The sequence below is a fragment of the Pinus tabuliformis genome, chromosome 2_1 (assembly GCF_031772625.1).
Source record: "Pinus tabuliformis cultivar Carrire ecotype Pingquan chromosome 2_1, CPIR1, whole genome shotgun sequence".
In the NCBI taxonomy this organism is placed as follows: Eukaryota; Viridiplantae; Streptophyta; class Pinopsida; order Pinales; family Pinaceae; genus Pinus; species Pinus tabuliformis.
The window spans coordinates 530,201,372-530,214,884 of NC_142299.1; the positions used below are offsets into that span (position 1 = coordinate 530,201,372).

General features: G+C 38.2%; 1 protein-coding gene across 1 annotated transcript; it reads right to left on the reverse strand.

The window, feature by feature from the left end:
* Window positions 1–2,618: 2,618 nt before the first annotated feature.
* Window positions 2,619–6,047, reverse strand: LOC149201326 (disease resistance protein Roq1-like). Its single transcript, XM_089402918.1, has 4 exons — window positions 5,395–6,047; window positions 4,208–5,306; window positions 3,785–4,105; window positions 2,619–3,659 (listed from the first exon to the last, which is right to left on the reverse strand). The coding sequence occupies exons 1-4, from the start codon at window positions 5,892–5,894 to the stop codon at window positions 2,889–2,891; spliced, it is 2,691 nt and encodes an 896-aa protein (XP_089259044.1). The 5' UTR covers window positions 5,895–6,047; the 3' UTR covers window positions 2,619–2,888.
* Between the last annotated feature and the right edge of the window lie 7,466 nt (window positions 6,048–13,513).

Below are 13,513 nucleotides of genomic sequence, written 5' to 3' on the forward strand. Positions count from 1 at the left end.
AGTTTTTACTAGGTTGGTTGTTAATTCATGGCACTACCTTGTTAGTGTTGTGTCTCTACATTTCAAAATTAAGTTAGCGTAAAGGAAAGTATTTCCTTGTTCCAAGGCATTGTAGAGTTTAGTGGGTCATGGTTCTAGACTATGAGGAGTTTGATTACTTAGTGAATTTGGAACTTTTAGTTTGGCAATTTGGTGATGATATAATCATGTTATTAGGCCTGGGGTTCTAGGCCCTATGTTGATTCCTTCAAAAGGTGCCCCAAGCATTATCTTTGTGTAGTTTTGATGCCTCATAGATCGAGGATGAGTAGCAGGTAGGATGGAGGAGGCAACATTTCTTTGGGGCGACGAGGTTTCATCCCTTTGCATACGATTATGTGGCTACTCTCTTCAATGCTATTCGTCCTAAGGTGAGGAAAGAAATTAAAGTTTTGGAGAGTCAAGATGAAGGACATCATTTATATCATTCTGATTCAGATTTGGTGGGTGAACATTTGGAATGAAAGGCATTTCCAACCCTGGAAAGGAAGCTTCATCTTCTGAATTCTCTTGCTTTAAATCTTCAAATGTATACTCTAGTGCGAATGGTCTTCAAATATAAGCAGGTGGACAATTACAATTGTATTCTCATCTCTGAAGGATATCAAACATATGCTTTGAAATCACAGGTTTTTTTTCTAGATAGTTTGGAATCTCGTTTGGCTCGTGTAGAGGGATTTCTTGTGAGTGATTGCCTCTAGTGACCTCACAGATCCTCCTTGATCTAATGCTTAGGCGCCATCTACAATCTATTTCCCAACCACGATTAACGATGTAGAAATTCAATGTTTTTGGAAACAATTTTGGAGGGTCTTCAATGAGATTGCTAAGGTATTGCTTTTTGGCTTCTTGGATTCTTTGTTTGTATCCTCAACATGTTTTATTCTAGGTGTGATTTGGTTGAAGAACTCCTCTTGGTTGATATGTGGGGTAGTACTAGTGAGATCTTCTCCTATATTAAGCTTTTGATTCAGTTGTGGATGATATGGTATTGTTATGGCATTATGCGTTTATGATGGTTCTTGGTTCAAGGTGTTTTTTCTGGTCATTGCAAATGAATACTATGGATTTGGTTCCTCGTTATGTTTTGACATGGTGCTGGACTAGGTGTGTATAAGGTGCGTTGCCTGCATGTTGTCTTTGCGATTTCTTTGCACCTCATGGCATCTTGGTTGTAACCTGGACAACATTGTTTTATACTCTGGTGGTGAGTATATATTTTCCTAGTGTTTTGTTGGTCTCGCTAGCACTGGGTATTGCATGGACATATATTTTCCGATGTGGAAATTAAATTATGATGATTTTTTAACGGCATGGAGATGCTTTGCTTAGTTTGTTTCGATGGCATTGGATATTGCCTAGACAACTATTTTCTTTTGTGGAAACCAATTTCTGGTGACTTCGAGGGATGCATGGAGGCACGCTTTGCTTTGGTATGGTGTCAATTGTTTTTGGTTCGCTATTGTAAGCATGACTTGGTGCTGGTATACTCTATTTCCTATTGACGAACTTGATGGTCTCTCCTCTTAATGGATTTTAACTTTTCCATCACTGTGGAGAAGTACTCGCGGACTTGGTCTCTTTTTGTCCTATTTGTATATATTGTGGAAATGATCAGTGTAATTATGCCTAGATGCGCTAGATTAAGCATTCTGCTCTCTTGCTTTGAATGTACTTGGTTGTTTGATTTATTAAGGTTTTTTAGTACAGTAGGTAGATTTAAATGACAATCTTTGTAATCTCCTTTTTCCAATAAAATATAAATTCAATTTACAAAAAAAATGTAGATATGGTGTTTTTTTTATAAACTTAATAGCGACCTTTAGAAGAACTTTTAAGGAGTATGGAGATTAAAAATAAATAAAAGCAATATATTAATTAAAAAAACAAAAAAAAGAGCATCCAAATAAATTACTTTTTGTGTTTAAATGATTAGTTACTTATTTACAACCAATCATATAATTTATATCTTTATAGATATCATTAATTTATATATATGTTATATTTTTTAAATCATCATATTTTTACTTATAACTAATTATTTATACAATGTAATATCTCATTAATAATAAATGAAAAAGATTTTCCAAAATCTATATAGATAATATGGTGTGATACAAACATTTTTTATTAATATATGTTCATATTACTTATTGTGAAATTAACTTATTGATTTAAAAATTGTGTTTTAAATTATTGATTTAAAAATTGTGTTTTAAATTTATAGTTAACTTATTAATTTAAAAATGGTGTTTTAAGTTTATATCCTTAACTATATGTTATATTTCTTTTTTTCCTTTAGTTCCAAATGCCGTCAATTTGTTTTCTATATAATGTGTAATATCATGTCAGGCTTAATTGTACGACGTATTGTTTTTATCAAAGATTCCAAATCTTATGGTTATTTCAACAAATTATGCGTGTATTTTTATCATCAAATAAATTATGGTTATTTCAACAATGACTCTTGTTAAAATAATAAACAATAAAAATAATGATTTATATATTCAAAAGTGATGGGCCTTCTCAAAATAATCACGGCACAGCTCGGCCTGGAGTATGCCGTAAAACTGCTTCTGCTTGGCTAAGAGCTCGTCTTCCTCGGACGTAAGGAAACAGGGTAACGGCCCAAGACCCAGAGGCATCTGGCAGGAGTGAGAGCCTGCTCCCGATTATGGACCACCAGCAGGGTTATGTCAGGTGGCGTGGTTTTCCTATTTAACAGTGATGAGTCAATCCAGCGTTCGCGGATAGCAGCCAGAGATGGCTGTCCTCACTGTTGGTTTGACACCTGAGTTGATAGGTTTTACCACCTTCGGAAAAAAAATCACGGCACAGCTGCTAGGCTGCTACTCCCACCAGAGACACACCAATTTGTGACATTGAGAGACATTCAGACTCTCTAACCACGTACAATGTTCAATACCTTCCACTTCTTCTAAGTCAAAGCACTCACGAACACTTAGCTCCCGAAGATTTGTGGCCTGGGCTAACCCCCATATGCTCTTCAGATTCACACATGCATTAGCACACAAGTGCTCCAAAGATACCAATGTTTCTATACTTGGTAGCTTTTCTAACTCAAGGCAGTAAGAAACACTTAGGCTTCGGAGCTTTGTCACCTGTGCCGACGCTCGTATGCCTTTCAGTTTCTTACATCCATTAGCCCGCAAATCCTCCAACGATACCAATGTTTCCAAACTAGGCAGCTCTTCTAACTCAGAGCAGTTAGAAACATATAGGATTCTGAGCTTTGTCACCTGCGCCGACGCTCGTATGCCTTTCAGTTTCTCACATCCAGTAGCCCGCAAATCCTCCAAGGATACCAATGTTTCCAAACTAGGCAGCTCTTCTAACTCAGAGCACTCACGAACATATAGGTATCTAAGCTTTGTCACCTGTGCCGACGCTCGTATGCCTTTCAGTTTCTTACATCCATTAGCCGACAAGTGCTCCAAGGATACCAATGTTTTCAAACTAGGCAGCTCTTCCAACTGAGAGCAGAAAGAAACATCCAGTAATCTGAGCTTTGTAGCCCGCTCCAACCCGATTAAGCTTCTCAAATTCTCACATTGGCGTACCTGCATCTCCTCCAAAGATATCGGAAACTGCAGAGGTGTCTGCAAAAACAAAATGTTCATCATTCTCATCTGTAGAACCTTTTGAATTCATTCCAAACACAAATGTCGTGCAGCTGTAATAGCTGCTAAATATATAAACGCTAACCCAGCAAATTTCTATTTACCTGTGATTCACTTTTCTGGTTCCACAATAGAGCCATTAATTCGCATTGCTCCAGATATAGAATCCTTAAATTCTTCACCGAAACCCAGGAAGGCAGGGAAGAGTGAGGACATCTGTTCCACCTCAGCCATGATAGGTTTGGTGGCTTCGCCTTCCTCAAAATGGGTTCCAGGTGACAACCTTCCATATCAAGAATTTGCACACTCCTGAAACTGCGTTCCAAGACAGCATTTTCAGTATCAACGACGCCAAATACATCATCATCATCATCTTGGCCACTATATTCACCGGGAACCATCCCAATTCCGCGGAAGGTTATTTCCTGTCCATTGTTGAAAAACAATCGTTATTATTTGTTCATTCAACAAACAATCTCTGACTTTTAGTGGATAACAAATAAAGGATTGAATGGCTGAACACTTACAGATGATTGGTGTGACAAATTATGCATCCCGTTCTTTGTTATTAAAAGACGACGAGGCAACGAGGACGCTGCAACCTGTCTTCCCAGGTCTCTTAGGTGGTCGTGCATCTGTATAAAATTCCCGCGCACCACTTCTACAAGAGATTTGTCCTGTAGATTTAGAAACCCCCGATTTCCTCTCCAGCCCGATGAGTTCCATATGCTTATTGCGGCATCTCTGGTGCGATCTCGGAAAAAGCAGGCAATGTCTAAGAATATATCTTTTTCCTCTTGATTGAGTGAGTTATAGCTTATTTTAAATGTGTCCTGTATAGGACCGGGAACTATTTGTCTAAGACTCTCCAATTCTTCTTCCCACTGAGATATATCTTTACCATAAAGAAGTGCCCCAAATATTTTTAAAGATAGGGGCAATCCATTACAATAATCTATGAACTTATCTACCAGAGATTTAAATTCTGGGAGAGGAAATGCTTGGCTGAAGGCATGGGAACAAAAGAGCTCTAAGGAGTGCTCTTTCTTAAGTCCTGATAGGCTATAAATTGATGAATTTTCAACTTTTGAGCTTCTCAAAACATTCTTATCTCTAGATGTAATCAATATTAAGCTCCCTGAATTGAGAACATCAGATTGGGGCAAAAATGCCTTCACCTGATCCACATCGTCAACATCATCTAAGATCACTATGGCTTTACAAGATTTGAGAGGCTCTATAAGCATCCCCTTACCTTCACGCACACTGTTTACCTGCTTATTGAAGCCAATCAAGCTATTAAGAAGTTGACTCTGCAACAAATGTAAAGACCCATTGGTTGTATGATCTCTGACATCACATAAAAAACAACTTCTATTATAATCTGATTTTTTCTTATTGAAGAATGATGTGGCAAGTGTTGTCTTTCCCACACCACCTAACCCTACAATCCCTAAGATCTGGGGTTTTCGGCCCTGTTGTTGCGTCAACTGGACTGTATCTTCAAAATCTTTCAGTTTGTCATCGAGGCCTGTTGGATACTCCGCCACGTACAAATCTGGCTTTGGCACCCTTTCCAACAGACATTCAACCACCTCATCGAGCAGTTCCAGCACCAATTCCTCGCTGGAGAAATTAAGTAGACCTAGTGAGAAACAAACGTCTATGCCTATAAAATACAACCATAAAGGATAGGGAAGGTTTGAGTTTTTACCCATCATTGTCCTTCTGCAGCTCGAACCCGCTCTTGTCTGCAACTTGACGGAGTGCATTTCTCCATTCTTCAATAGTGCTGGGATCTTGTCGCCCCTTCTTTTCATGGGTTCGTAGAGCTTCACCATAGAGGCCCTGCATCCACCGAACGTTCGCTGGACTAACGCGGTAAAACACAGGAATTATGGGAACATCGGACTTTAACATCAGAAGGAGCTCACTGAGGCACCATTCCGATTCAGCGTATCGAGGAGAAAAGATCGCCACGTGAAGTGAGGCGGTCCTAATAGCGTCTGCGAGTTGAGAAGAAATTTCACATCCCCCTTGCATCTCCTCCTCATCGAAGAAAGCCGTCAATCCTTTCTCGCGAAGGCGACGGTAGAGAGACCTGGCGAAGGTTTTCTTCACATCAACCCCGCGATGGTTTATGAAAACTTGGTGGGATTTGTTGCTGGAATTAGCAGCAGCGGAGGAGAAGGTGGAGGATGAAGATGATGCCATTGCCGAGATCAAAACAGAAATTAAGGTAGTAATGGTTGGATGCTATGGACGCAGAGTCTGCACAGAGACGATTCACTGTTTTAAAAGCGCAGAGAAATTGTAGAAGATTGGGTACTAAAAGGGCATGAGGAATTGTGAGAAAATTGGTGTGCACCTGTAATATCTAGATTAAACCTTCACCTGTTGTAACAGACATCGACCATAGAATATGGCCATATCCAACGCGTTTTTGAGGTCAAAGATAAGAAAGCACACGGACCCCACACGCATTGGTCTAAAAGATAAGACGCACACGGACCCCACACGCATTGATCAAAAAGACAAGACGCATGGACCCCACACGCATTCACAAGTGCTGTTTATCACCCGAGTCCCACCTCAAGCTTTGTCGTAATATCCCATTATTATATAAATATTTGAAATCTAAAAAATGTTGTTTAGATTTTCTTTTTATTTTTTTAATGTAGTAATTATATGTAATTTTAAAAGTATTTTAATGTAGTAATTGTATGTAATTTTAAAAGTATCTTAATTTAGTGATTATAGGTAATTTTAAAACTATTTTAGCTTAATATTTTGGGGGAAATTATTTTTGAGTTATAAATTTTATTTTATTTATATTTTTTTTAGTTTTTGAATTTTAAAATAATATATTTTTATTATATAAATTAAAAAATAATAATAGACATTGGGACGCGGAAGAATGACAAACGGAGTGTGCATTCGAGGAGGGGCCAGGATAATATGCACATCTCGATGTATTTAAATGTGAGTAACTATGTTATAAATATTTGGAAAATTTATGCTGCTAAGTTGTAAAGCAAATAATGAAACTTTGCCAATTTATAAAGCAAATAATGAAACTTTGCCAATTTATATTGTATATGGCTGTGTATGGGGTATATTTTATATATATACTTTTCAAAATAAAATGTATCATTATAGTTTATCTTTATTAATGCATTCAAATGATCTTTGTAATTGATAAAGAATGTTTGTGCTGTTGCATTAATTTGAGTATTTAAACAAATTAAATTTTAATATTTTTATTAATTTATTGAATATTCTTTTATTAAATTTAAATAATTTAAAATAGTATATATACCTAAATTTATATATTTTATTATACACTGATGACACAGAGGGTTTTGGGTACTCTTATAAAAATCTTTTTTGGTTTTATGTGGTACAGGAATAAGTAATGGGAGAAAAAAAGAAAATTAACAACTATTGCAATGCAATGAGAGAATATTTGATTTAATTATTTTTTCTCTCAGAGGGTTATCAGTTTGTGTAGGAAGAATTATAGTAATTATAATATTAGTAATTGTATCAAGAGGTGCAAAGAATGTCAATAGGAGGGGTAGGGAAATGTGAAAGAAAGTTGAAATTGAAAGCAATTTTTTTTGTATCGTTGAAGGTTAGGAACCATTACAGTTTTTGCAATCTCTTTGATTGTCTTTTATTTTTCTTCCAATACTAACTATCCAATCAGTTTTAAAACTAATTTTATTTTTACAAATGAAACTAGTTTTTCTAAAGATTCACAATAAAAATAATCGGTTACTAAAAACAATTTCGTTAAACAAAATAATAAAACAATCAAAATTAAAATAAAATATCAATAATTATTTTGATTAATTTTATTTCATTTATAATTACAATACATAGTTAAAATAAAAACACATCCAAATTAAAATCACAACAACTGAAATTACATCAAAATCATGTTGCAATATGTAATTCTTACTTGTCTCAGTTGTGACTATTTCTATTTGGAGGAGTCTGTTCCTAGATTTGTGTGTGGTTGAGATATTATCTCAACCAACAGATTGTGTGTCCAAGATAGTTTTCCTATCTTGAGACAATACTCCTGTATATATGTAATATCATATTTGATTAATGGAATACAGATTTACCTTATGGAAATTTAACATGGTATCAAAGACCTCAGGGCCTAGCCCCTCCTAGGCTTGGCCCGTCCTGGGCTGAGGGAAATAAGAGTATATTTTTTAGTTTTTGTTTGTCCATCAACACAGACTTGTGGAGCTATGGTGTGATGCAATAAAGTGCTGGAGGTTCTAACTATTAGAGAATCGGAGGAGCGTCTCTGCACTCAACTTGGCCGATCTGTGGCTCTTCGGCAGTTTTGTGGATGATCGAGGGTGATCAAGTGGTGGTGAGTCTACCCATCGTGGAGGAGCAACGGATCTGTGAGTCTACAGATCTGTGGATACAAACTGGCTCTTCCCTACATACACTACTAGGCTTCTCAATTGGGATGAGAGGCACTCCGGGCTACATGGCGCCTGAATGGCTCATGGATGCGGGTGTGAGCAGCAAGAGGGATGTTTATAGCTTGGGCATCGTGTTACTGGAGATTGTGTTCGGGCGTCGGTGCGTAGATCTGTCGGCTCCAGAGAAAGATTGTTATCTTCCCATTGTGACCATTCAGAGAGCTTACTGACCTTGCTCCCACACTTCATTGCCTGTGAACGAAAGCAGGTCTTCTCAAAGATTAATGGGTAGATCAGAGGCTTTCGGTTTATTGAAGATTTCTAAAGCATCCGTATAGTTTGTCACGAGTAGGTATGTGATTGCATACGAGGCAGGTCAAACCAGTGGGGCCTTGCTGACGAAACCCTCGACCAATTTCTTTATTCAGAAAGGGCAGCCTAGTGATCTCAATTATCACTCATTTTTTGTTTTTTTTTTCGATCAAAGTCTGTCTTCGTAATTGTTAGCAAGATTCACCAGAACAGTCACCAATATTGGCGCTAACATTTCAACTTTCCTTATCTATGCTTCCGTGCGGTTGCGGGCTAAGGTTCATAGCCTCATGGTGTTGCAGGTGATTGTAGCGTCGGCCTACAGGCAAGAGTTGTAAGAGCTTTCTAAGAGGCCAGAAGTTGTGTGACAAGAAGGAAATATGTTTTTGGGGTTGTGTCAAGACTGTAAAGAGTGGGAGTGCGTGAAGCCAGCGTTCTATGGAGACAGGTTGATTATTAGAGTCGATCCAGTGCTCATGTGGACCAATTCAGATGTTGTTTCTCATAGCAGCGACAACCCTCTGCCTCTACCTCTGCCCCATAAGAGGGTCAGGGATGACGAAGAATCCAACGATGAGATGGTTGCTCCAACAAGGGTACAGGTAACAGTGGAACCGCAGACCCTGAAGTTTAGCAAGAGAAACGAGAAGTTGAGCTTCACGCTGAGTGTCAATGCCCAACCCGTGAAATTTCCCCCAGGAGCTGATTTCGATAGCGTCTTTGGGTCATTGGCTTGGAGCGATGGCAAGTACGTTGTACAGAGCCCAATTGCAGTAATCTGACAGCAATCTTAGCTGATTTTTACACATTTGAAGGTGAAGGAGAGGCTCGATCCAGATGGTTGCTTCTCTAATGAATGGACCAATGGGCTTCTTGGTATCGATCGCGCAAACCTGGAGGTGTTGAAGGCAGTGCACGCCCTTGAAAAATTGTGCAAAAGTAGAGAGAATATCCACTGTGCTTCAAAGGCGGGATACTTTTGTAAACCTAGCAGAATTAGGAAAAGCCAGTTTACTCATATTATGTGTTGGTGCTTTTGCATTAATGCGTAAAATCATAGTCATTTTTAGATCATGTCTTATGCTTTTATTTCATATTGTTTTGAAGGAAAATATGTCTCGAAAATTTGTATAGATATTGAGATTCACGACCTCAATATGAAGTCATTTTGTTAGAATTCGCGACTCTAACTGATGACAGGGAAAGTATAGAGATCCAAGACCAGTATATCCAAGACTCAAAGGTACAAAGTCTATGATGGAAATAGTTTGTTCTAGCATATGAATGGTGTGGTATATCTAACATGAGTGGCAAAGGATCCAAGGACAACACAATGAATGTTTGAGTGAGTTAGTGTGAGTTTGCGGGATAGACTCACTAGCATGTTGTATTATGAGTCACACATTTTATTAGTAAACAAGTCTAGGATGTTTTGTAGTGGTCTTTGTAATGTATGTACCTGGAAACTCCAAAAGTTGGAGTTGTGGTGTAAGCCTTGTAAGGCATGTGTACCCTCATATAGTTCGTGGTATTCTAAAAAACACTTTGTATTTGTAGTGTCGGTTTGTGGTAAGCCATAAACCACATGTAAGAGTGAAGTGGGACAGCGATTCCTGTTGGCATGGTTTAAGGTTAGCCAAGAAAACCCTCGACCTGGTTGAGTCGGGTCTTTGGTGAGCCTTAGTGGCTGGAGTGCCCTAGTGGCAGGTTTGTAGCCTAGAGTGGCTGGAGTGACCTAGTGGGAGGTTTGTGGCCTAGATTGGCTGGAGTGCCCTAGTGGCAGGTTTATAACCCAGAGTGGTTGGTTTGTGGCCTAGATTGGCTGGAGTGCCTTAATGGTAGATTTGTGGCCCAGAACGGTTGGAGAGCCTTCGTGGCTGTGTTGAGTCTTGGTGGATGTGTTGAGCCGTGGTGGCTGAGAGCCCTTGGTGGCATGGTTGAGGGTGATCCGATAAAATCCAAAGCATGGTTACAGTTAATTTGATAAAACCCATGATGACGATATTGGAGGGGAAATTACAGGTACATGTACATTTATGTAGTTATAATGGTTGACAGAACCATGTATGTGAAGGGCATCCTAGTACATTGCGGTTGCAGCGGTTGGCACCCATGCATTCTGGTGGTTGGTTGCTCCTTTATATGGACATCAACATATTCTTTTGTTATGTTTGACCACAACTAGACTTTGCAGATTGATATCAAGGCAAGTACTCATTAATGGGGGGTGTTGGAATATGTAATTCCTACTTGTCTCAGTTGTGATTATTTCTATCTAGAGGAGTATGTTCCTAACTATGTTCCTAGATTTGTGTGTGGTCGAGATATTCTCTTAACCTACAGATTGTGTGTCCAAGATAGTTTTCCTATCTTGAGACAATACTCCTGTATATATGTAATATCATATTTGATTAATGGAATATAGATTTCCCTTATGGAAATTTAACAAATCACTCTCAAAATAAATTTAATAAAAGAACTTTACAACATAGTCACGAATCTCACTACATTGAAAATCATACTTTTGAATGGAATCGTTGAGAACACAATAGCTATATTTACATTAAAGTCGAACCCAAAATAATAAAACAATAAGAATGCTTGCAACACAAATGTGCCAATAACTTTTCAATTTCGATTGATTTTAAATCTCATAATTCTAGTGTATTTTTTTATAAATAAGAAAATAGATATACTAAATTCACCCAAGAAGAAGTAAACTCACCCACACCTGCAAATCTAATATCCTTAAGATGAATTATTTGGTGATCATACTTCTATTTGTGTCTTCAACCCTCACAAATAGGTTTTTATTTGTGAATGTGAATAATAATAAATTAAAATTAAAATATATGAACCAACCAAGAATTAAAATGAACCATCAACAGATACCAATAACATTAAACAATCACAATGCTAAAGCTTCTTTCCTCTCCAAACATCTAAGTGGAATATAAAACACTAATTGAAATTAAGGAAAATTGGTGATGAATGTGCTCATATACTAGTGCCTATTCCGCAGCTCATAATGTTAGGATATTCCGACACATAGGAAATAGTTAAGTTCAACTTGGTCTAGTATAGAGTTAGGTAAAGTGTGTTTCTTTACCGTTGTACATTTTGTAACTTACAATCCGACGGTCACGATATGTAGTGATCCGACGATTCACTCTCTCCTCGGTATTACCGACACTTGATCCGTGGCTTGACACCCGATTGGTCCATGAATTCTATTTAAAGCGCATGGAGGGTCATTGTTCGGGTAATCCGTGCATGAGAGAAGCTTATGTAAATTTTCATTCTTTGATTAATAAATTGCCTGTAGTAGCCACGTTGGCGCAGGCCGTGGACTGTTTCCCTCTTTGAGGGTTTTAACCACGTTAAAAATACTGGTGTATTGATCTGTGATCTGGTTGTGAGCGGTGTCCTTTTGGTGTTCTTTCTGAGGAAATTACCCTGTAAATTCCTACATGGTATCGGAGCTATTTGAGGGCCGCGTCCGTTGGTGATCCAAATCTGAAGCCGGTAGAACTGCATGCGGCTGCCGTTTCCTAGATCTGCTGTTTCTGACTGCTTTAGGGCCGAGAGGACTGCTCTGTTGTGTTCGGAGCATCTGTTCCAGTCAGGAACCCCTTTCGTTTCACGCGAAAAGGTTTCCGGTAGCCCTAGCTGCGTCATTTTTAAGATCTGGAGGTATACAGTCTTTATTTGCAGTTTACTGTTATTTTCTCTCTGCTTATTTCAGTTTCGGTTTATTTAGATTTTTTTTCTAACCGGATCTATACCTTTCATTTCTGCGTATGCTCTTTGCCCTACGACTCTGTGCGATCTGGGCAAATCAGAAACAGAAAGGAAGGATTTTTCTCATGCGTATGCTCTTTTCCCTGCGCCTTAGGGTGATCTCGGAAAATCAGAAACATTGAGAAAAATATTTAGTTTCCGGCCAAAGCTAACTTTGAGCCGCAGGGTTCATTTTTTGAAAATATCTAGTTTTTTGGCTAAAGCTAACTTCGAGCCATAAGGTTCGTTTTCTTTGCATGTCCGTGTTGGGTTTTGTGTTTTGTGTTTTGTAGGGAAAAAGAGTTTTCTCAAGGCAAGCACGCAAACCAAGGCCCCCCCCCTCTCTCTCTCTCTCTCTCTCAAATTTTTTGTATAGATCAATTGGTTCAAAGCTATTTTAAGAGAGTAGAGGTCTTGGGTTCAAGTCTCCATTTTGTGGGGTCGGATTATTTCATTCCCGCACATTCGCGCACTTTGCCGGCAACTTCAACAAATGTTTTTCAAAAAGCCATAACTTCTTCATCCGGAAGCCTTTTTCAGAGCCGTTTTTTTTAAAACAGCCTAATTTTTCGAGATCTATCCATTGGAACACTTAATTTCAGCATCTTCAGCTTCAGTTTTTTTAAAAAAAAATGGAAAGTCCATGCCAAGTCATTCTTGACAGCACTAACTACTTCCAATGGATAGCCTACATGGAAGATTTACTTAGAAGTAAAGGTCTCTACAGAATAGCCACAGGCCAAGAGAAGAAACCAAAAGATGAAGACAAGGCTGCAAAATGAGAAAATAGACAAGATCAAGCACGTGGTTTGATAGGGATGTCTATTTCTCCTGATCTTAGATTCCATATTGCAGAACTTGAGACTCCTCATGAAGCATTGGAACAAATCACTAAAGTTTTTGGGATTAAAAATGAAATTAGAGCCCATCAACTTGAAAATGAGTTGCTTACATTGGATCCTAATAATTTTTCTTGCATTGAAGATTTCTTGTCCAAATTCAAGACCCTTAGATATCTCTTGGAAGGTGTTAAGGTTAAGAAAGAAGATAGTAACCTTATTTATTCCATCCTTACTAAGTTGGGACCAGCCTACTCTGTATTTGTTTCCACCTTCCATTCTACAAGGGAAGCTTTCATTTGTCAAGGAAAAGACTACAAGGCCCCTTCCTTTGACTCTTTTTGTGATTCTTTAATAAGAGAACAAGAAAAACTCTTACACCTTGGTCTTCTTAATCTTGGAAACTCTTCCAAGAAAGCGTTAGCCACCCAGAAACAACCAAATTCAAAGA